The 22,530-nt window shown below is 38.7% G+C and overlaps 2 protein-coding genes across 15 annotated transcripts in view; both read right to left on the reverse strand.

Annotated features, from left to right (window-relative positions):
* The window catches only part of LOC129452697 (NACHT, LRR and PYD domains-containing protein 3), a 224,675-nt gene that overhangs the window by 153,029 nt on the left and 49,116 nt on the right, over positions 1-22,530 (reverse strand). The gene's annotated exons all lie outside the window — the stretch shown is intronic.
* LOC129454094 (uncharacterized) overlaps positions 92-22,530 on the reverse strand; it is a 476,448-nt gene continuing 454,009 nt past the window's right edge. For 5 of the 13 annotated variants that reach the window (XM_073865338.1, XM_073865351.1, XM_073865346.1 and 2 more), the window contains 5 exons: positions 18,622-18,795; positions 17,893-18,066; positions 4,697-4,870; positions 4,359-4,517; positions 93-1,098 (listed from right to left, as the gene is read on the reverse strand). In XM_073865338.1, coding sequence (XP_073721439.1) covers positions 1,041-1,098; positions 4,359-4,517; positions 4,697-4,870; positions 17,893-18,066; positions 18,622-18,795 — 739 coding nt within the window. In that variant the 3' untranslated portion in view covers positions 93-1,040. Of the gene's footprint in view, positions 1,099-4,358; positions 4,518-4,696; positions 4,871-17,892; positions 18,067-18,621; positions 18,796-22,530 lie in introns of all 13 variants that reach the window. The other 8 variants (XM_073865340.1, XM_073865341.1, XM_073865344.1 and 5 more) reach the window with 3 other exon arrangements.

A 22,530-nucleotide genomic window follows, 5' to 3' on the forward strand; every position in this document is an offset into this window, starting at 1 on the left:
AGTAGGGGTTAAAATACAAGTTGTGAAAGCTTTCCCCTGTCCTCCAGTACTGAATGACACTGGTTTGTTGTTCATAGGACATTTTACAAAAAAACCTGCACTTTCCCCACGATCCCTTACTTGCGGTTCCGCCAAGAGAGCGCTTTTCCAGCACAATTGAGATTGCGACGGCTTCTGCGACGGCTTCTGCGGGTCAGTGGTTATTATATCGACAGAAACCATTGTTAATGAAGGTTGTGAAACATTATCAGCTTTGCTCTTTTTATAAATATTTTTTTATTTTGGGCTCATTGCCGTTCAGTACCGAATGTGTCACGAATATCCAAAACAAAACTAACTTTACCCCGCTAAAGGAGCGTATTTTAACGATCTGAAACGCAAGTGCTTTTCTTATGAAAACATTTTATTATTTACATAAACGTAATACAGCCACACAACAAACTTATGAAAATATTGTAATCATTATTTGCATGATAATTTTTTAACGCAGCCAAACAAAATAAATAAAAACTATCAGCACAATGCTCACCACAATGATTTCCCTTATCTCATGTGTTACTATTTTTTTATTGTAACAATTTATGATTTAATGATTTCCCTTATCTCATGTATTAATATTTTTTATTGTAACAATTTATGATTTGCAAAAATAACTGTTGCATCTGTGTAGATTAGATAAGCAAAGTGTGTGCGCGTTGTGCACGCTATACATTATGGTCAAGCATGCGCCCTTAAAATAGCATAATGAACCACGCGCAACGCGCCACTGACTTTAGACTAGTTTTTTCTGGTCAGTGGCGCAATTGTTTTTTGAAACTTCAAAATAGCATCAGGTATGGTTTGCGCCGGAACACGCCTCCTTTTTTGCGCTGAACCGCCCAGGGAGCGCAAGTTCATTCCCTAGTTTGCCGACGTGTGTCTGTGGAGGGAAAACCCCGCTGTGCGCCGCTGCAAAATACGAATGATACATGCGTCACTGACAAAGTCAATTGCGCTGGGTGCAAGATAGGGCCCTATGTGTTCTACTCTTCTTGATGAGATCATGATTGTCCAAACCAAAACGAGAAGAATTTAGACAGAAAACCTTGACTCTCTGGCCTGTAAAGAGAAACAGAAACAAAACAAAAATTTTAACAGCACCAATATAAGGACCATTGAAATATTGATCCATTACAAGTTTAACAACAGCATTGTGGTCATGTGCAGATGTTATGAATGAAAGGAGGACACATGATGAGGAAAACAGTGATGATGTGTAGTGTAAAAGTAAGAGTTAAACTAATCATGTATAATGTTATGAGCGTTAATGTGAAAAACAAAAAATTCATTTGTTAGACTTGTTAATATCATTGCTGGAACTGAACTGATGTGTCTCTGTATTGATTTCTGTGCATTTAAAGGTTGTCCATGATGTTAATTTTCCTCTTAATCCTGAAAGTTTCTTTTGTTAAATAATAATAATAATAATAATAATGCATTTTATTTCATGGCGCCTTTCAGAACACCCAAGGTCACCTTACAAAAAGAAAAAATAATAAAAATATACAAGTACTGCATAAGACAAAACACACATCAAAGAAACAGCATAAATTAACTTCTAATGTTTTTTGTTACTTTGTATATGCCTAATATCAAATAATAGTTTAAACCAGCATTTCTCAGCAGGGGCGGTACTGCCCCTTAGGGTGCATTTAGAGGGTAACAGGGGGTGCTCAAAGCAAGATTGAAAGGTGACGTTCAGGTGTTCTTGGGGGGCGTTTTTGAGTGTACACCAAAAATCAAGACAAGACTTTATTAAACTTTAAATAATGTCTGCAACAATGTGCAAAGCAACCGCAGGCCATGGACTGGATAACACGTACCAGACCACACACTGCCACCATTCTCGTTTATGTTCTCTGATTTGTTACTTACATTTGAGTTAACTAACATTCACCCAATCAACACATATCATGCAATTCAATCTGTTTATTCACTGCCATTTTTATGATCAGTAAATTATAGGGCTCTATCTTATACCCGGCGCAATGCAGTGCAATGTGCGACGCAAGTGTCTTTTGCTAGTTTCCACCCTGTGCAATTATCATTTTCACGTTTAGTGCCACGTTGTTTAAATAGCAAATGCATTTGCTCCCCCTTTTGCGCCCATGGGCCTTCTGGTCTGAAAACGAGGTGTGTTCAGGCACATTGTTGGCGTGTTGCTATTTTGAGGCAACTAACATAGACACGCCATTGACCAAAAAAAAACCTGCTCTAAAGTCTAAAGTCAATGGTGCAATATGTTTTTTGTTATTTAAAGAGTACATTAGTAATATGCGCCTATAAACGGGAGGACAATGCAGGTTTGCTTATCACATAGTAGCTACATGAATGCGCAGCAGCACAAAAATGCTTTTGAATATGAAAGATTAAAGGATTGAATGTAAAAGATTATTATTGAGTCTCTAAGACATAAATGAGGACTAATTATGAGACATTAGAAGGCGTAAAGAGCTGCTTCACCTGTAGCCTGGTAAATAAATAAATGCTTTGTTTTAAACAAATGCATCTGTTTTTAAATATTTTTTTAAAATGCTACCTTACAGATTTATTGTGTATGATGACTCTGTACCTGCGGATATGATGAGATGAGAAACATTTTAAGTAATGCTTTTTAAAAATCCCATGGCGCTGTTCTAGTGCTGAAACGCTTCGGCTCTCCACACGTTTGTAAATTCTTTATCTCTTGTTTGTATTTTTAGAGTACAAACCTTTTCTTGCATATTTGCAAATTATTTTATGAGATTACAATGATTATGTAGGATATCAATACATGTACAGCAATTAAAAGCCTGCTATTTGTACTTCTATGACTGAAAGAAAAAGGCTTTTAAAATGTATAATCCAAAAAATTTAAATTTCAACAAAAATGAAAAAAAAAAACCCAAATTTTTTAACATTAATCTTAAACTGGGGGTCTTCTTCCTCTGCTTAGTTTTTCAGTTTACAAAGTCCGTCATCTAAATAGGGATTAGACATAGCGCCAGCTGAGAGTCTCATTGGTTTATTGCACGTTACGCCCAAAACACACTCATTACTCATTAGGTGAATATGAACAACCCTTTTTGACCCTGCGCTCGGCGCACAAACCATTTTTCCTGTCATTAAATTAGCAAAAGTGGCATTAGACACGCCTGTTTAGACCGTGCACTCTGCACTTTTGACAATGCGCTTAGATCGTTAAAATAGAGCCCTTAATTTCCATATTAGTTATTATGGGACGAGGGGAAGCGGTAGGTTTGTCCCCGTATTTATATTAATTTATATTTGTAATAAAAATAAATGCTGCATCCTGTACTGTATCAAATCAATCTACTAAAGTCAGGAGGAGGCCAAGCCTTTGCTGTGGCTGCACCAAGACTCTAAAATAGTTTACCCATTTTAATTAGAACTCCCTCTACAATACTGTATATGAGTTTGAAACAAAACTCAAAACCCATTTCTTTTCTCTTGGTTTTAATTGCTGATGATGTGTGCTATGTCTGGTTTGTCCTGCTATGAAATGTTCTTATATTTGTTTATTATAGCTACTGTGGAGCATCTTGGTCAACAATTGTTATTTTATTGGTGCTATATAAATAAAGGTGAGTTAAGTTGAGAATTAATCAGCATATATTCAGCAAAGATATTTATACATTTTTTTGGTGGGGGTTGGTAAGGGACTTGGTAAATGGATAGGGGGCACTGGCCAAAAAAAGGTTGAGAACCACTGGTTTAAACTATGTAAAGTTTTGTCGTGTTCTGTCATGTTTTGTCTGTTGTACTTTTATTTTGATACCCTGTTCTGTTCTGACTTTTATTTTGATACCATGCCATGTCACACTTTACATCCCACTTCCTGTTTGTTAGTATAAAGCCACTTCCTTTTGTTCATGTCTCTGTGGATTATTACTCTGTATGTCCAGCCTGTTTAACCTGTTTACCTGTATCCTGTTTTCTGTCTGCCTGTTTTTGACCTTACCTGATTCTTGGATATTGTTTGTTTTGCTGCCTGCCCTGACCTTTTGCCTGTCTTTGGATTACGATTTGGATTGCCCTTTATTGGATGTGTTTGCTGGCCCTTTTTGGGATTTACCCAATAAACCTCTTTTTGCACATGGACTCTACTCTCTTTCGCTTTCTTTAAAGCACCCCAACATTACAAACTAATATTTATAAAAACTAAAAATTATTAATAAAAATTATAAGAACCTTTCAATAATTAAAAGATATACTAAAGGTGAATTATGCCCTATACTAAACACCATAATAATAATAATAATAATAATAAACATTATGATGTTAATGGTGTTATAATAAACATCATAATCTTTCCTTACCTGAGTTTACAGTTTGAGCCCTTCAATACTTCAGAGAGCTGATTCAGTGATGAGTCGTTTATATTATTGTTACCCAGATCAAGAAGCATCAATGTTGTTGTTGTATCAGCAAAAGTTTTAGCTAAACAAGCAATATCTGTGATTCCACACATAGTTAGGCTAGATGAAGACAAACACAAATTATTTTACTTTCACAAAACCATAAATAACATTTCAATAAACTGAAGAATTATCCACAAACATAAATACAATCAGCCTTTATCTTAACAAGCAAAAAGTGATTTCCTTTTAAAAAAAATCTTATTCAGCTGTCAATCAAAGTTTTTTGTTTTAATCACCTCAGTTTCTCCAGTTTGCAGTCTGAATGTGTCAATAGATCACATAAATGTTTTACTCCTGAGTCCTTGATTTTATTACGACTGAGGTTCAGCTCTCTCAGGTGTGAAGGGTTTGAACACAGAGCTGAAATTATTTTATCACACCGCGTCTCTGTAATACCGCATTTACACAACCTGCAGGGAGAAAATAAAACTAGTCATGTAGTTACAGTAAATTTTCACCCATGAGATATGCACAATACAATTCACAGTCTGCTTTAAACCTGACAACATTAACTTTGTGTACTGGAAGCCATTATTGTGTATTTTTTGTCTCTCTGAAATATTTCTACAAGATTTATTAGAAGAACATTCTTTGTTAGAAGATATAGTTATAACATGGATTTACTGGATAAAATATAAAATGAAGAAATGTCAAATGAATACACTTAATATAAAGCACACAATAACTCTTGTAACCTTGTGTGTTGTTGGGGATGTTTTCATCCACTAGAAGGGTTTTTAACTCTTAATTTGGCCACAACTTTCTCTGTTTTACCAAATTGAATGATTTTGGTGACAAATCTTATATTTACATATATTTTTTACAAAATGCTTTGAAATTTTTCAAAAACTCAACCATAAACCATGGACAAATTTACTACCCTTTCGTGTTGTTAGTGGATTAATTTTTTTTTTCATAAATCTGTTAATCAACCTCAGTACTAATCAAAACTACCTTTTTTGAAATCTTCACAAAAATTCCATGATTTTAACTCTTTAATTGCCAAGTTCATAAGTGGTGTCACCGATTTAGGAAAAAACACACACTGTAAACTGGTGTAAATGATTGTAAAGTGGATTTTTGTTTACCTTTTTCACAGTCTTGGGCATGTCAAAGATTGGTAAAATATTGGCTTTGAAGAATTTTTAGTTTTTGTGTAGCATCAGTTTTTATTTTTCTCCCTTATTTATTGTTAGTGGCTTTTTTGATTGCAGAGCTATGGCACCTTTTTATCATGCATTTTTGAATTTTGGTGTTTTTTCCTTTTGCTAAGAGGTCAAATTTGTCATTTTTACTGTTGATCATCATGTGGCACTATTAACCCTTTAGTAGCCCTGTGCAAAAGCAAAGCTTGATTTGTGGCTTGTACATTGTGTTTTATGGAGTATAACTCCATAATAAAAGCATATTAGGATAGGGCTATACGTCCGGGTTTTATAAGTTGCGGAAGATAATAGCTGTATTGCGGAAAGCAGGAAAAACATTGGCAGGAAAGCATTTTCTCTTAATTGACGCATTAACTCGTCAATGGCGGCAAGAGTTAAGACCAATACAAAGAAAGGATTTTTAGAAATCTTGGCCAACTGAAAGTATGATCATAAAAAGTATGAGCATGTACAGCACTGAATACTTAGTTGGGGCTCCTTTTGCCTGAATAACTGCAGCAATGTGGCGTGGCATGGAGTCGATCAGTCTGTGGCACTGCTCAGGTGTTATGAGATCCCAGGTTGCTCTGATAGTGGCCTTCAGCTATTCTGCATTGTTGGGTCTTCCTCTTCAAAATACCCCATAGATTTTCCATGGTCCTTAAAGCAAGTACTGGTAGCTTGTGTGCAGGTGCCAAGTCCTGTAGGAAAATGAAATCTGCATCTCCATAAAGTTGGTCAGCAGCAGGAAGCATGAAGTGCTCTAAAACTTCCTGGTATACGGCTGTGTTGACCTTGAGCCTCAGAAAACACAGTGAACCAACACCAGCAGATGACATGGCAACCCAAACCATCACTGACTGTGGAAACTTTACACTTGACCTCAAGCAACGTGGATTGTATGCCTCTCCTCTCTTCCTCCAGACTCTGGGACCGTGATTTCCAAAGGAAATGCAAAATTTACTTTCATCAGAGAACATAACTTTGGTCCACTCAGCAGCAGTCCAGTCCTTTTGGTCTTTGAGACCCTTCTGACGCTGTCTGTTGTTCAAGAGTGGCTTGACACAAGGAATGCGACAGCTGAAACCCAGGTCTTGCATACGTCTGTGCGTAGAGGTTCTTGAAGCACTGACTCCAGCTGCAGTCCACTCTTTGTGAATCTCCCCCACATTTTTGAATGGGTTTTGTTTCACAATCTTCTCCAGGGTGCGGTTATCTCTATTGCGTGTACACTTTTGGCTACCACATCTTTTCCTTCCCTTCGCCTCTCTATTAATGTGCTTGGACACAGAGTGTGAACAGCCAGCTTCTTTTGCAATGACCTTTTGTGTCTTGCCCTCCTTGTGTAAGGTGTCAAAGGTCGTCTTTTGGACAACTGTCAAATCATCAGTCTTCACCATTATTGTGTAGCCTACAGAACTAGACTGAGAGACCATTGAAATGCCTTTGCAGGTGTTTTGAGTTAATTAGCTGATGAGAGTGTGGCACCAGGTGTCTTCAAAATTGAACCTTTTGACAATATTCTAATTTTCTGAGATACTGAATTTAGGATTTTCCTTAGTTGTCAGTTATAATCGTCAAAATTAAAAAAAATAAACATTTGAAATATATCAGTCGTGTAATGAATGAGTATAATATACAAGTTTTACTTTTTGAATGGAATTAGTGAAATAAACTTTTTGATGATAATCTAATTATTAGGGGTGTCACGATTCTCCAAATCCTCGCTTCAATAACATTTTTCAATTCTGATGTCACGATTCAATTCGATTCTCGATTTTTTAATGAATTTTTTAAGACAAAAAATGATATGCCTTTATTATTATTATTATAGTTTCACATTAACATGCACATTGCGTGCTTTTCCTTGCATGGGGGTTTGTGGGCTTTACTTTACACAGGAGAGCAGCATCGACGATCCCATTTTTTAATTCGAAGTTCGAGGTTTTAACTTAATTTCGATCGATTTCGATTTAAAATTGAAATCGTGACACCCTTACTAATTATATGACCAGCACCTGTATATATAACTGAATATATTTACTACAAACATCTATGAATATTATAGTGTTTATTTGTGATGTTGTGGATGTTTTTATTTTATGCGACAGACTAACACTGATACAGTAACTCTGTGCCTGAAGAAGATATATGAACAAATAATCCCCTAAATATGCAAATCTAGATTGTTTTTGAATTTACACTCATACTCACCTCAAACTTACTGGCTACCTTTACTTTATTTGAAGTTTTTATAAACAACAATATAAACAACAATTTTTGTTGGCCATCCAGGTCTCTAGACTCATCCGTCCCAAATAAAACTTTCTCGGTTTGTTACACAGACACTGACAATTTAGTCACCCATTTTTATATATTATTCGTAAGGACCTTACAGAATATACAAAATATTCTGATCATTTTATGTGTAGATCCGCTTCAAATGGATGTGCTTGACCATACCTCTGCATCTTTTGTCTTTTGCACATTAAAGAATTTAATGTTTATGTGCAGCTAATCAATGTCATTTTACAGCAGTGGACCAATCAGAAGTCCCTGATTCGTTTTCTTTTGTCTGTTCTAAACTTTGTTTGTGATAGTAGATCTGGGGCCAGTATCTAAAAGGAGGTTCACTCTGGGTTAAAACTTGAACTCTGAGTTGATTTACTCTGAGATGGTAAAGTTTTTGGTTGCAGAACAGCTGATCTGAGTTAGTTCAATCGACTCTGAGTAGGTTGACTCTGAGTTAAGCACGTGCACAACAACTATGAAAATATAAGGATATTTATATATCTAAAATGACTGCAAAGAAAAGTCATACCACTCACATAAATGCAAGTGGATGACAAAAGTCACTTCCTACAAATGAATGCAACATCATCATCTACAGCAGGGGTCTCCAACACGTCGCTCAGCTCGCGTCTTAATTGCAGGTAGCTCGCTCGCGGGTTTATTTATTTATTTATTTTCTGTGGTTATGGCGCATTTGGATGTCTGGTTAGTGTTACAAGCGCTACAAGCGCCTGTGGTAGTAAAGACTGGGTACGTGTTTGACGTCGCGTTTAGCTGTGTAGACCGGCGTATCATATGATATCAGTAATTTAACATGTATGATTAAAAAACAAACAGATAAGTCCGCGCACCCGCACCGGACAATCTCCGCAACGCTGTGAAGCCCGCGCCGGGGCAACCGGACGATCCGCGCAACGCTGTGAAGCCCGCGCCGGGGCAACCGGACAATCCGCGCACATCTCGAGTCGAGGCACATGGTTAAAATGGATGCCGTCATTTTCGGATTCATTTTTGATAAAACGAAAATACAATCGTCGTCACAGGTTCAATGAGTTATCATCTCATATTTAAACATCAAATGTCAAGAGATACAAGAGAGCCATACGTGACATACATGCAGATCCCTATTATGAATCCAAAAGCAGTAAATACTCTATGTTTGGATCATCTTTCTAAATCTGATCTTTAATAATTGATTTTTTTTATTCAAAATGTGGTATTTTTGGAAGAATCCTACAAGAGGTGATAAAAAAGTATAAAGACAACATGAAGGTTTTTTTTCTTTTGTATATTTATCGTATGTTTATGTTTAAAGAAAAGCATTTTCTGGAAGGTATTACAATTTTGTGAAAACTAAAAAAAATGCTTGCACTGGCTGGCAACTTAAAAAAAAAATGCTGGCAGGAAAGAGTTCAAATCACAGTGAGTTAATAGACCGGTGTCTATTAACTCACAAATTGAGGTATAACGTGACACAAGTAGCTCTCGACCACTTTTATTTTTTAGAAAGTAGCTCTCCAATGAAAAAAGGTTGGAGACCCCTGATCTACAGGATCCTCTATAATAGCACATGACATTTTAGTCATTAGACGGTCTCTGGACATAAGTATATCATATTAGATTTACAAGTCATTTTAATTTACTGTTAAAAATGTTAGTGTAAAAAATATAAAGTAGTTGTTAGGGTTTGTAGGACGAACCCAAATGCAGACAGCAGGTGGATATACACAAAAGACTTTTATTATAACAAAACAGAAAACAAAAGCCCACGTGGGGGCAAAACAACATAAACAAGATACTAATACACTGTGTCGAGATCCCGAAGCGTAAATGTTTCGAAACACTGCTCCGAAATGTGATTCGAAACACCCATGTCACGTGATGAAGTGATTCGAAACACCAAAGTCACGTGACTATGGCTAAACGAAGCAATGCATTTCACAAGTGTTTCGAAAGGTGGCGTATCTGTCGAATCTGCGTCGAATCTTAAACTAACAGGGTAGGAAACAATCTAACAATACCTCATAAATGCCTTTTTGGCAAGATCAAATACTATAAATTACTGAAAAGAAGTAATTTTTCCTCATAGGTATGTAACACTTACAAAAAAATACATGTCGGCAACAAGTGTCCCTTGTGTGAGAATGTTTTCAAAGGCTGGAGAAATTATATGTAAAAAAAGAAGCTGAATGAGTTTATCAACACAGAACAATTTATATATTTGAATAAAGATATTTATATGTAAACCATGTGGCATATTATGGCTTGATATATTTTATGAATCTCTTATTATTTATTTGGTATATCTCTATTCTATTTTTTTTATTAAATAGACCCGAATAGCCTATAGTTATCGACAATTGTGAGCCTAAAAGCTCATGTAGTTGTCAAACAGATGTTAAAACAACAACAACAACAAGCATTTTATTATGATGACTTAGCGCATGCATTTCCCGGGTTCGATCCTAAGATCTTTACATGGGAGTCGAGAACACTATCCACTCTCCCATTCTATCACTTGTGTGTCAACCAAATAACATGTGGGATACAATTTGTCAGCGCTCGTCTAAAATCTTGTCAAGGCTGCTTCATGTAAAGACATGCAAACGACCGCTAGGTGTCACTGTGGAGGCGGTTTCGGATTGATGTTTCGAAGCCTCGAAACATACGGCACAATTGATTCAACTGTTTCAGTGTTTCACGAAGCCTCGCTCTGCCCACCACTAATACAGAGGATAAGAACACTGAACAGGACAAGATCTTAACTACACTTAACAGTAAACAGGATAACACTAACCAATGAACTTGACAAACACTAAATATCTAACACACTTGACTTAACTAGACTAGACTCTTTAAACAGCGTAGTCACAGGAATAAGGGACAATGCACAAGCACAGGACAATGAATACAAGAGGATTAAATAGGGGAGCAAATCAAGAGGGGAACAGGTGATATAAATCAAACAATAATGAGGAGAGGATGGCAAGGGAGCGGGGCAAAAGTGACAAAACACGTGGTCTAATGCTGCGTTCCAGGCAGGTTTTTAAACCCGTGAGTTACGACTTCAAAACCACGACTCACGACCCTATGCGTTCCAGGCAGCCTGTAACTCGTGTTTTTACAACCTTCTACCGGTGAAAGTGCACTGGAACGGCAGTCAAATCCGTGACTTCCCACTCGTGAACTCGTACTAGATCGATGTACTCCCAGTTCAGAGTCATGAGTCGTGGTTTTGAAGTTGTGAGTTACGGGTTACAGGTTGCCTGGAATGCAGCATAATATAACAATACTAAGACCACGCATTCCCACACAAAACATTGTACTGTCAGAACCCTGCCATACTGAACTAGATATTAACAGAGGTGGGTAGTAACGAATTACATTTACTTCGTTACATTTACTTGAGTACATTTTTCGGGTAACTAGTACTTTTAGAATAAATTTAAGGATGGGTACTTTTACTCTTACTCAAGTACATTTCTAGTGAAAAAACTGTACTTTTACTTCGCTACATTCGGCGGCGTTACTGCGCTACTGTCAAATGGTAATAATTAATGAATATACATATATTTTTTAAGTTTATAGGGCGTGTTCGAAAGTTGCGCGAAGAAGGCTGCGTCACCCTTTAGCGCGCGACCGCGAGGTCACCCTTTTAGCGCGCGCGACCGCGCGGCCGCGTAGATGATAGGAGAAGCAGATGAGGGCGCGTGTGCGTCGTGTGAGTTATCGGAGGCAGATCATGCGTGGCTTCAAGTTCGGTCTATGTTTTCACTCCAAGAGGTCAAAAAGAATAGTTTCATAATGTGATGCGTGCTTTGTTCAATAAACGAGCTGACATCTCAGCGAACAGGAATTCAAGATCCAGCCTGAAGTAAGTGTCACAGTATTGTCTATTTGAACAGTATTAATGGTCATTTCACACACTGTCCGAGTTTTTTTGCCATATGCACTCTTGTGCAAGCGATTACAAATCCTAATGTAAGTTAAACCATAAACAGCAGGTTCACATCTGCACATTTCCATATCATTTCCCCACAACTAAACAAACTTAACAGCATAATGTAATGACTGCATTTATTACTAATGTGTAGAAAATACATTCAAATAAAAACGGGATTGTATTTATTTAAATCCTTCCTAAAGAATGAATTAATAAAAATAAAAGAATAAAGATTGATTTGAAAGTATAATAAATGTAGAGTTAATTTGCACAAACAGATAAGTTCCATATGAAATTCTAAAATGATCATTTTTATTAAGCTCCTGTTTATGTTCAGTAATTGCACTTTATTGGCAATGAAAATAACCTATGCATATAAAAGCATGATAACAAACAGACACACACGTTCTTATTTGTTTACTGTTTGCATGTTTAAAGGCAGAACCTGACAAGTTTGTGTTTTGAACATGAAAATAAATACAGAGTTAATCGTCAGAAAAACATCTGTGTGTGTGTGTGTTTGAGATTTTTTCTCAAATGACACGTTATGTGATGTTAATGTCCCATTGCAGGACTGAGATAGGCTGCTTTACTTGTATATAAGCAGAACAATGAGACTTTTAAGGAGAGGTTTGTGAAAACCCTCCAAGTAGTCTGAAATTCAGTGCTTTTGCGCTTACTTCTCTATCAGATCGGAAGTAACGAGTAACTAACTACTTGAGTAGTTTTTTCATCTAATACTTTTTTACTCTTACTCAAGTAAATAATTAGATTGATACTTTTACTTTTACTTGAGTACATTTTTGTATAAGTACTTGTACTTTTACTTGAGTACAGATTTTGGGTACTCTACCCACCTCTGGATATTAATACCAAACAAGACTCTGGCAAAATCCTGACAGTAGTAAGTTAAAATTGCACTGGAAATTTTATTATACTTAAAGACAGCTAAAAAATGTTTTACAGTGTACATAATAAAAGACTATGCAATGATAAATGTACTAAATGAACTAACGAGATAGCTAACCACCGCTACTCATTTAAAAAGGGAGGAGACAGCCAGAAACACAGAGTTTACAGAATAAAACCAGGGGTTCGTTCGTGGATTACTCGGTTAGCTGGATTTGATTGTTGATGATTTGGTTTGATTTTGGATTATTTGGTACTTCGATGCTCATCCTAGAGTTGCTGTTATAGCAATGGGTCCGTAAGCCTAAATCTGCTCGGGACAGACTTATTTCATGTAAACAAGATTAGTTTGCACCTTTTTTAAGATGAGGTTATGCGTAAAGTCTGACGTGGTCATGTATTCTCCATTATAAGAGCATAAGATGCCCGATTAATATGAAGAGCTTTTCAAATTCAACACGTAATAAAAAAGATAGATTTAATCTTTTAGCGATGTTATTTAAAAATATATAAGATAAAAAACATAATGTGTATGTACAGTAGTTGTGCATCTTGTTTTTGTTTAACAGATTTGATTATTATTCTTAAATGAATGACAAGACAAGTATGCTTATGATCACATTCATTTAAAATTTATTTTAACTTTCCTTTATAAAAACAGCAATTATTAATTTTTAACCAGCAGTAATACTGTAGGTGTGATCTACAATAAAGAATATTATCCGGTGTGAAATAAGTTTCCTTTTAATAAACTCATCTCTGATTTTAGTTTTGTCTTTAGATTGTCATTGACAATGTCATGCATGAAAGGTTTGCTTAGTAATTTGTTCTTTACAACTCTGTCTACAAAGATGTTGCCCTGTTCCTTCCTGTGACAAAAATGCCAATAACCAAATAAGTTTTTTTGCAAATTTTTTCACATATCTTTATCTTCTTTACTACACTTTTCTGTGTAGACTCTGCAGATGCAGGACTTTTAGTTAATGTGGACTACTAGTATCGTTGTAGTTAGAAATCAGTTATATAAGAATATTGCAATTTAAGTAAACTTATTTAGTTCATTGAAGATAAATGGCTATTTAAAGAGTTGCACTTTATAATCTTTTGATGTAGAATAACATTTACATTCCCTTACTGCATATTTTACTTCATTTAACACATTATTGGGAACTACTGAAAGTGTTGGTGTATTATCTACAACTGCACAAAAGAGAGGAAAAACACCATCTTATAATAAACTACAATTCAAAGTTTATTTATCAGAAATCAAATTGTTAATATATAAAGAGGGGAAAAATATATTCAATTCTATTTCACCAAACTCATTTTTAAAGTGCAATGTACGGCCAGTTAATACTTCACAATACTAACACTGATTTACTTTGCTATTAGTGTCAACTGATAGTAACATACTGAATAAAACAAAATCACTCTTTATGACACATTATACTTCAATAGCCATCACAAAACACATGGCATTATTTACTTAATTTTGTCAGTGAAATGAATTTATATTGGTAGGGACATGTGATCAAACACTGAGTGCTGCTCCATTTTGCATCTTGTCTCGTCATTGCTTATCTCCTGTGCTTATCCCCCAAACCGGAAAAATGTATATTTATTATGAATAATGTAAAAAATAGAAGATTTACAAAATTGTGAACATCATACTGCCATAGTGTGAATAAAATGTAATCATGTAATCCATAAAAAAGTAACAGTACTGATTACAAGTATTTTGAAATGTAGTTTAATCTAATTGCAAGTACTTCATTTTTGGAATCTGATTAAGTAATCCAGATTACATGTAATCTGTTACTACCCAGCTCTGTCAATCAGTTTAGAGACATCACTCCTGCCAGCACATTACATCTGTGTTTACCAATCCTGGTCCTCGAGGCCCCCCTGCCAGAAAGTTTTAGATGTCTCCTTAATCAACACACCTGATTTAACTCATCAGCTCGTTAGGGAAACATGTTTACCATTTTTGAAGGAGATTGATAAGTTGAATCAGGTGTTTTAAATAAGGAGACATCTAAAACTTCCTGTCAGGGGGGCCTCGAGGACCAAGATTGGGAAACATTGCATTACATTAAGATGCAGGACCACCACCTGTTTTGAACAATATCAGAGAATTTCTTTTGATGTGATGGGTACAGGGGCAGCGGCGGCGGCAGAAACGGCTGCACCCGCACCCATCACATCAAAAGAAATGCTCTGATATTGTTCAAAAAGTTTTTCTCTTACGCTTTCTCTTATGTTTTCGATTTACAAGTTGAAAACATTAGAGATAGTGATAGTAATCAGCTGAGCAAAATATATAAAACTGGCCTAGTGGTTTTTGGATATTTTACTGCAAATATCTTACAAATTGCACCTTTAATAAGAAGCAAAGCTTTATTTACAAAAATAATCATTTTAATAAATAAAACACAATGTGTTTATGTTAACATTAATCTTAAACTGGTGGTCTTCTTCCTCTGCTTACAGTTTTTCCGTGTACAAATTCCACCATGTAAATAGACAATCTGCCTTGGCGTGAGTGCAACTGGCTTTGAAAAGGGATGAGAGATGACTTTCTCATTGGTTTGTTGCACGTTACGCCCAAAACACACACATTACTCATTACGAGAATAGGAACAAGCCTTTAAGAATGTGTACCAGGCTCATGGACCATTTTCCCCCATCATTAAACTGGCAAAAGTGGATTTGGACATGCCTTAAGTGCACTTGCGGCGTGCGCTTTAGACAATGCACTTAGATCTTAAAAATCATTCACACAGCACAATGATCCTGGAAAAGTCTCTTAAAATTGCCAGTGTGCCTTCTGCGTGAATGCAAACACATCCTGTAATTGTTTATGGGATGCATGTACATGTCATATAACTTGTGTTTTTATCAGCTCTACAAAAGAGTGTATTTTGTGCTTTTTATTTATTCTTCACGTTATTCCAGCATCTACGGTTATCAGGGTTTGAACCAGATTTTTTCCCCAATTGGTTCGTTCCAAACAGAAACAGTATTTTCCGGTTTTCAGTTCAACTCTAAAATTGACTTTCTTGAACCGGTTAGAACAAAAAATAAAGTTCCTGAACCGGTTAATAATGTTCCATGTCAGCTGTGGGACATACAAATAAGTAGGCTGATCATTAGGACATTAAACTTAAATTCACAAGTTTGCATTAAATGTATTCGTTGGGAGTGAGATAAAGCATTTTTGGTGTGCTGTCCAAGGAGAGGGCTCCAAGCTTGGAATTTTATCCCGAACCCAGAGTACTCCCCTCTCTTTAACTGTGATAAATGAATCGAGATGAGAGTGAGGTGATGGGGTGGAGGAGGGATGCTGCAAAAAATCTGTCACAGGACAGAGGTGAGGGACTGCTATTTATAGGCACCTCTTTACACTGATTGCTTGGATCACATGACCATGCTCCTCCAGAACTTAGTTAAATAAACTTCATTTATTAGTCTACATAATTTTCCTTAAGTCTCGATCTTGTCATCAAACATTAAAAAGAGTTACATTATGTAAGTGGCATAACTGTAATTCTGACATGCCTAGCCTATATTTGTTGAATGCACTTAAACACGAGCACACACAGGAGAAAGAATTGCAAACAGCGCTTCAGGAAGAAGATGTAGCATAAACAGTTGCTCCACATAAAGTGAAAATTATGTTGTTTTTCAGTGCTTTATTCACCAGATGTATTTTAATGGACTACAGTATGAGACACAGTAGCACAACTCTCTCTCAAGTTTATACATATATAAGAGTTCTGATCTTTGAACGGCATAGAGATAATCACGTTTGATTTGGACCAGACACATTTAACCGCATGTGTGTCTGAGCGTACAGAAAATTTTCACTTTAGCATCTTTTTGTGGTTAAATTGTTTAAAATCACTTAAGTGTTAACATTTGCAAGCCTTTGAAACACGTGCAAATGATCAACTTTCATCCTATTTAAATTTGTATATTAATCCGCGAATCGCATGCGAGCCGAACCGTGGGTCGTGATCTGTACGGATCAACTGCGATCCGTTACACCACTAAGGCTATGTCCACACGAAGCCGGTGCATTCCCTATCCGATCATTTTTTTTCCTTGCTTTAAAAAAATAATCCGTAAACACGAAACCACTGAAACCGACTGAAAGCGGTGTAGTATATATGCCGGACCAGTATGGGGCGCTGTAATTCTGCCACAGATATACACTATACACGGAGAAGAAGACTTTGAGCATGCGCATAACCAACGTATGGTGTTGTCCATTATCGCTTGTTGGTCACCACAATTGCATAGAAGCAATAGATTTTGCTGTAATAAAGCTAGTAGGCTTTAGTTGCTTCTGTAGCACGAACACAATCACGTAGTCCGCCGTTATTATTGTTGCTGTTACGTGTGACGCTTCCGACACGTGATGTGATGACGTTTTCGCTTCACAAAATATACGGATTGGCTGTACAGACGAAACCGCAAGGGTGTCGGTTTCAGATTTATCCACTTTAGGACCCGGTTTCAAAAAATAGCGGATTCAGTCTCCCAAAACGCCGGATCCGTGTGGATGAAACGCCAATACGATAACAAATTTATACGTATACAGTGATACGCGTCTCCGTGTGGACAGCCCCTAATTAGTATTAAAATAACAAACATCTTGAGATACTTTGTACATATTTGTACATATACTTTGATACTTTGTACATATACTTTGTACTTTGTACATTGAGCATTAGAGCCTTGGGCTTGAGTAGGCTACTTGCTGGTGTCAAGCTTCTCATTTCTCTGATCAATGACGACCGGTAGTGAACGTCACCAAGTCATATTGCACAGAAATCTTAAAATAAGAGTATTAACCGGTTACCATTATTTTCAATAAACGTTTCTGTTCCGGAACATATATTTTTTGAAACTTTCTGGTTTCGATTCTGTTCCTTGCAAAATATCAAAAGTTTCTGGTTTTGTTTTCGTTCCGTGAACCGGTTCAAAGCCTTGATCAGAACAAACACATTTATACAGGTTTGCAACAACATAAGAGGGAGAAAATGATGACAGATTTTTTATTTTTTGTGTGAACTATCACTGTAAATACAGTATTATTGCTTAGAATGTGTGTGAAAGTGTGATTATTTAAAATCCTCACATGAGTGTGTTGAGTCTACAGTGTTTATCCTTCAGTAGATCAGAGATCTGTTTCAGTCTTGTGTTGTTTAGTTTATGATCATTCAGATTCAGATCTCTCTGTAGTAAAGGATTTATACCAAGAATTTCACTCAGATACTCAACAGCTTTCAATGCAGAAGAGCTTTTTAAAAACCTAAAGGAAAGAATAAGTGAAATTAAATGAAACTCAACTTGATATGCATGACAGTCATAGAAAACACGCCAGATGAAAGCTATTAAAACATTTTTTTTTTTTTTAGAGCCTGAGCACTGAAAGTTGTTGATCATGGGCAAAGGTTGTCAAATGAAAAGGACAGGATGTCTTGCAGCCTTTTTATTCGTTAAATAGACTTATAGATCGCACACACGCCCAAAACTTGGTACGTGTACATACTCTATATCAGTGGTTCTCAACTCCAGTCCTCAGCCCCCCCTCCCAGAATGTTTTAGATGTCTCCTTATATGAAACACCTGATTCCAATAATTAGGCTCCTTCCAGAATGTTTGAAACTTTTCCTTAATTAACACACTTACAAGCTGATGAACTGAATCAGGTGTTTTATATAGGGAGACATCTTCAATGTTCTGGGAGGGGGGTCCCCGAGGACTGGATTTGAGAACCACTGCTCTATATTGTTCTTTTTAACCTGAACAACAATCTATAAAAATGATTATCCTGTATTTTGTATTATTTTAATTCACAGCTCACCTGACTTTCTTGAGTGCACAGTTTTGATCTTGTTTTAAATCATAGATGTGTTTGACTCCTGATTCTCCAGGATCATTTCCACTGAGATCCAGCTCTGTCAGATGTGATGGGTTTGATCTTACAGCTGAACATAAAGCAACATAACCTTCTTCTCCAATACTACAGTCTGAAAGTCTAGAGAAGACAAGTTTTATTAATATTCACATCCATTGTCATGTTTTCATTTGTTCACTGTCTGTGTCGTGACTTTGGTTTTTGTGACTGCTGTATTTTTGTTTCTTTGTTCATGTTTCTGTGTTGACTGTTTCACACATGCGCGGCTCTGTCACGGGTGTCATTAGTGTCATTTCTTTCACCTGCGTCTCTCACCTGATATTCATTTGATGCCCAATCGGTTTAGTATTTAATCCGTGTGTGTGTGTTTGTTCTTTGCAAGTTCGTCTGTGTATGTTCTCGCCATTACTAGCATCGCTAGTTTCTAGTCTTGTCCTGTGTTCGTTTCTAGTTTGGATTATTTTTTTCTTTAATTTGTGCTCTCTGCTGTCCAGGAAGTTTCGCTGGGATTTTGTTTATACCTTCAGCTCACTGGACTGTTTCTCTGCTGCCTGTTACGGACTGTCTTCAACCTCAGTTGGATTAATAGACTGGTCAATCACTTGTTACTGCGGTCGCTCATTGCGGCTTAGTTGCTGTCCACTGGAGGAGTCCTTCATCTCTGGAGCTGTCCAGCTTCTCTCGTCAGCACCACTAACGCTCTCTCTCTCTCTCTGCCCGCCGCAGGATTTCCCTCTACCACCTGTCTCGTGAGCCAGCTGTCGGGTTGACTTCGACTCTCCCTGCGTGAGGTGTTCTGGCCATATTTATACTCTCTCCCACCGTTTGTTGTCAGGCCGGAGCCCGAACGTGTGTGGTTCATCGCCCCAGTGCCCGTGTGTGCTCCCCACTCCCAGCCGTCTGCCTTGGTGTGGCTTTGAGCCCAGACGTGCTTCTGTCATTTTACACACATTATTGTTTAAATAAATCTTCTGTTATCCGCACTGGGATCTTCTGTTTTCATTGTGTGACACAACGAACTTGCCATCATGGATCCCGCAGATGCAGATTCCGTTCGTTCAGCGATCGCTCAGCAAGGGGCTTGGCTGGGTAGACACACCGATCAGCTCACTACAACAGCCCGGGAAATGGAGGATTTGTCCGCTCGTTTTAATGAGTTTTCGTCACGTCTTGACCGGACTCATCATTCCCGAGATTCGGAGCCCATGCCGCCAACCCTCCACCTTACGACGGTGACCCCTCCTCCTGTCGGGCGTTCCTGTCCCAGTGTTCACTGGTATTTGCCCTCCAGCCTCGTCGCTATGCGACTGAGCGCACTCGGATCGCCTATGTTATCACCCTGTTGGTTGGGAGAGCACGCCAGTGGGGCACCGCTGTTTGGGACGCCCAGGATCCTTGCTGCCATTCTTTTGAGGAGTTCCGTGAGGAGATGGTGAAGCTCTTTGACCGTTCGGCTCGCGGAGATGCCGCCGCTGCCCGGCTGGCCTGCCTCACGCAGGGAGCTAGCTCCGTCACTGACTATTCCATCCAGTTTAACACCTTGGCAGCAGCCTGCAGCTGGAACGAGCCGGCACTCTGGGCACAATTTCTTGAGGGTCTCAGAGACAACATTCAGGATGAGATTGCAACCCACGATTTGCCCCACACTCTTGACGGCATCATCGAGTTAGCACTGAGGGTGGAAGCTCGGATGCTGTTTCGCGATCAACGCCACACACTGCGTCATCGTGTCCATCAGAGTGAGATCTCTCAGTCCAGTCAGAGCAGTGTTCCTTTAACTACGGAGACTGAGCCCATGCAGTTGGGTAGAATGCGACTTTTGCAGAGAGAGAGAGAGCGTCGCCTTCAGAACTCCCTGTGTCTTTATTGCGGCAAGCCGGGACACTTTGCCATAGCCTGTCCGGTAAAAGGGACCGCCCATCAGTGAACCGGGGAGTCCAGGTGGGCGCCACTTCAAGGAAATCCTCCCCGACTTCATGCACTCAGCTTCCTGTCACCCTGTCTTTTGCTGGCCTCGATCATTCCACTACTGTGTTGCTCGATTCGGGCGCTGAGGGCAACTTTATTAGTGAGGAATTGGCTCGCGAGTGCGGCATTCCTGCTGTTCCTTTAAAGGTTCCACTGGATGTCTGGTCCATCAGAGGTCAGCAGATGGCACAGATCACGCACTGCACTCCTTCTGTAAGTCTTTTTATTTCTGGCAATCATCGTGAGGAGATTGTGTTGTACATCCTTCATGCCTCGCTCTCACCCATTATTTTAGGGCATGCATGGTTGGCACAACACAATCCCCACGTTGATTGGCAACTCAATGTCATTTTAGCTTGGTCTCAGTCGTGTCATGTGTCTTGTCTTGGTTCTGCTGCTTCGGGTTCTGTTTCTTCTCTCCCTCAGGTTTCGGCGGTTGATTTGACCGGGGTTCCGGCGGAATATGCCGATATCGGTCAGGTGTTCAGTAAAGCCCGGGCCACCTCCCTTCCTCCCCACCGGTCATACGACTGTTCTATTGAACTTCTCCCAGACACTTCTCCGCCTAAAGGTAGACTTTATTCTTTGTCTGGTCCGGAGAGAGAGGCTATGGACCGTTATATTAGTGATGCCCTTCGTGCTGGTCTCATCCGTCCCTCCACCTGTCCCGCAGGGGCGGGGGTTTTTTTTGTTTAAAAAAAGGATGGCTCCCTACGTCCCTGTATTGATTATAGGGGTTTGAATGACATTACTGTTAAGAATAGGTACCCTCTTCCTTTAATGTCTTCTGCTTTTGAGCGTTTGCAGGGAGCGCGGTTCTTCACTAAGCTAGATTTGCGCAACGCCTATCTTTTATTGCGCATAAGAGAGGGCGATGAGTGGAAGACAGCATTTAATACCCCTACTGGTCACTTTGAGTACTGCGTTATCCCTTTCGGGCTTTGTAACGCTCCGTCTGTCTTCCAGACTTTGGTTAATGATGTGCTGAGAGACATGATTAACAAGTTTGTCTTTGTGTACATTGATGATATTCTCATCTTTTCTTCCTCCATGCAGGAACACACTCAGCATGTCCGCCGAGTCTTACGCCGCTTGCTTGAGAACAAGTTATATGTGAAGGCGGAGAAGTGCGAGTTTCATAAGAGGTCGGTTTCGTTTCTGGGTTTCGTGATAGCCGAGGGTGAGATTCGTCCCGATCCAGATAAAGTCAGAACGGTGGCTAAGTGGCCTGTCCCCGACTCTCGTAAGGCATTACTGCGTTTCTTAGGGTTCGCCAATTTTTACCGGCGATTCATTAGAAACTTTGGTCGAATTGCTCAAATCCTTACGGCTCTCACCTCCACTAAGGAGAGGTTTGTCTGGGGTAAGGAGGCTCAGGAAGCCTTTGATAATTTAAAGTACCGGTTTATCACTGCTCCTGTTCTTTCTATTCCAGATCCTACCTCCCAGTTCATTGTTGAGGTGGATGCTTCAGATGTTGGGGTTGGTGCCGTTCTGTCTCAGCGATCACGTAAGGATGGCAAGGTGCATCCTTGCGCTTTCTTCTCACACCGGCTTAACCCTGCGGAACGGAACTATGACATAGGTAATCGGGAGCTGCTGGCCGTCAGATTGGCTTTGGGTGAGTGGCGTCACAGGTTGGAGGGGACCTCGGAACCCTTTCTGGTCTGGACGGATCATAAAAATTTAGAGTATATCCGTTCAGCCAGAAGGTTAACGTCTCGCCAGGCTCGCTGGGCACTTTTCTTTGACCGGTTTAACTTCGTCCTCTCGTACCGGCCTGGTTCAAAGAACACTAAACCCGATGCTCTCTCTCGCTTGTTCGATGTTTCCGATTCTGTCAGAGACGAAACCATTCTTCCGGAAGGGCGAGTGGTGGGCGCTCTG

Source organism: Misgurnus anguillicaudatus, unplaced genomic scaffold, assembly GCF_027580225.2.
Source record: "Misgurnus anguillicaudatus unplaced genomic scaffold, ASM2758022v2 HiC_scaffold_31, whole genome shotgun sequence".
Classification (NCBI taxonomy): Eukaryota; Metazoa; Chordata; class Actinopteri; order Cypriniformes; family Cobitidae; genus Misgurnus; species Misgurnus anguillicaudatus.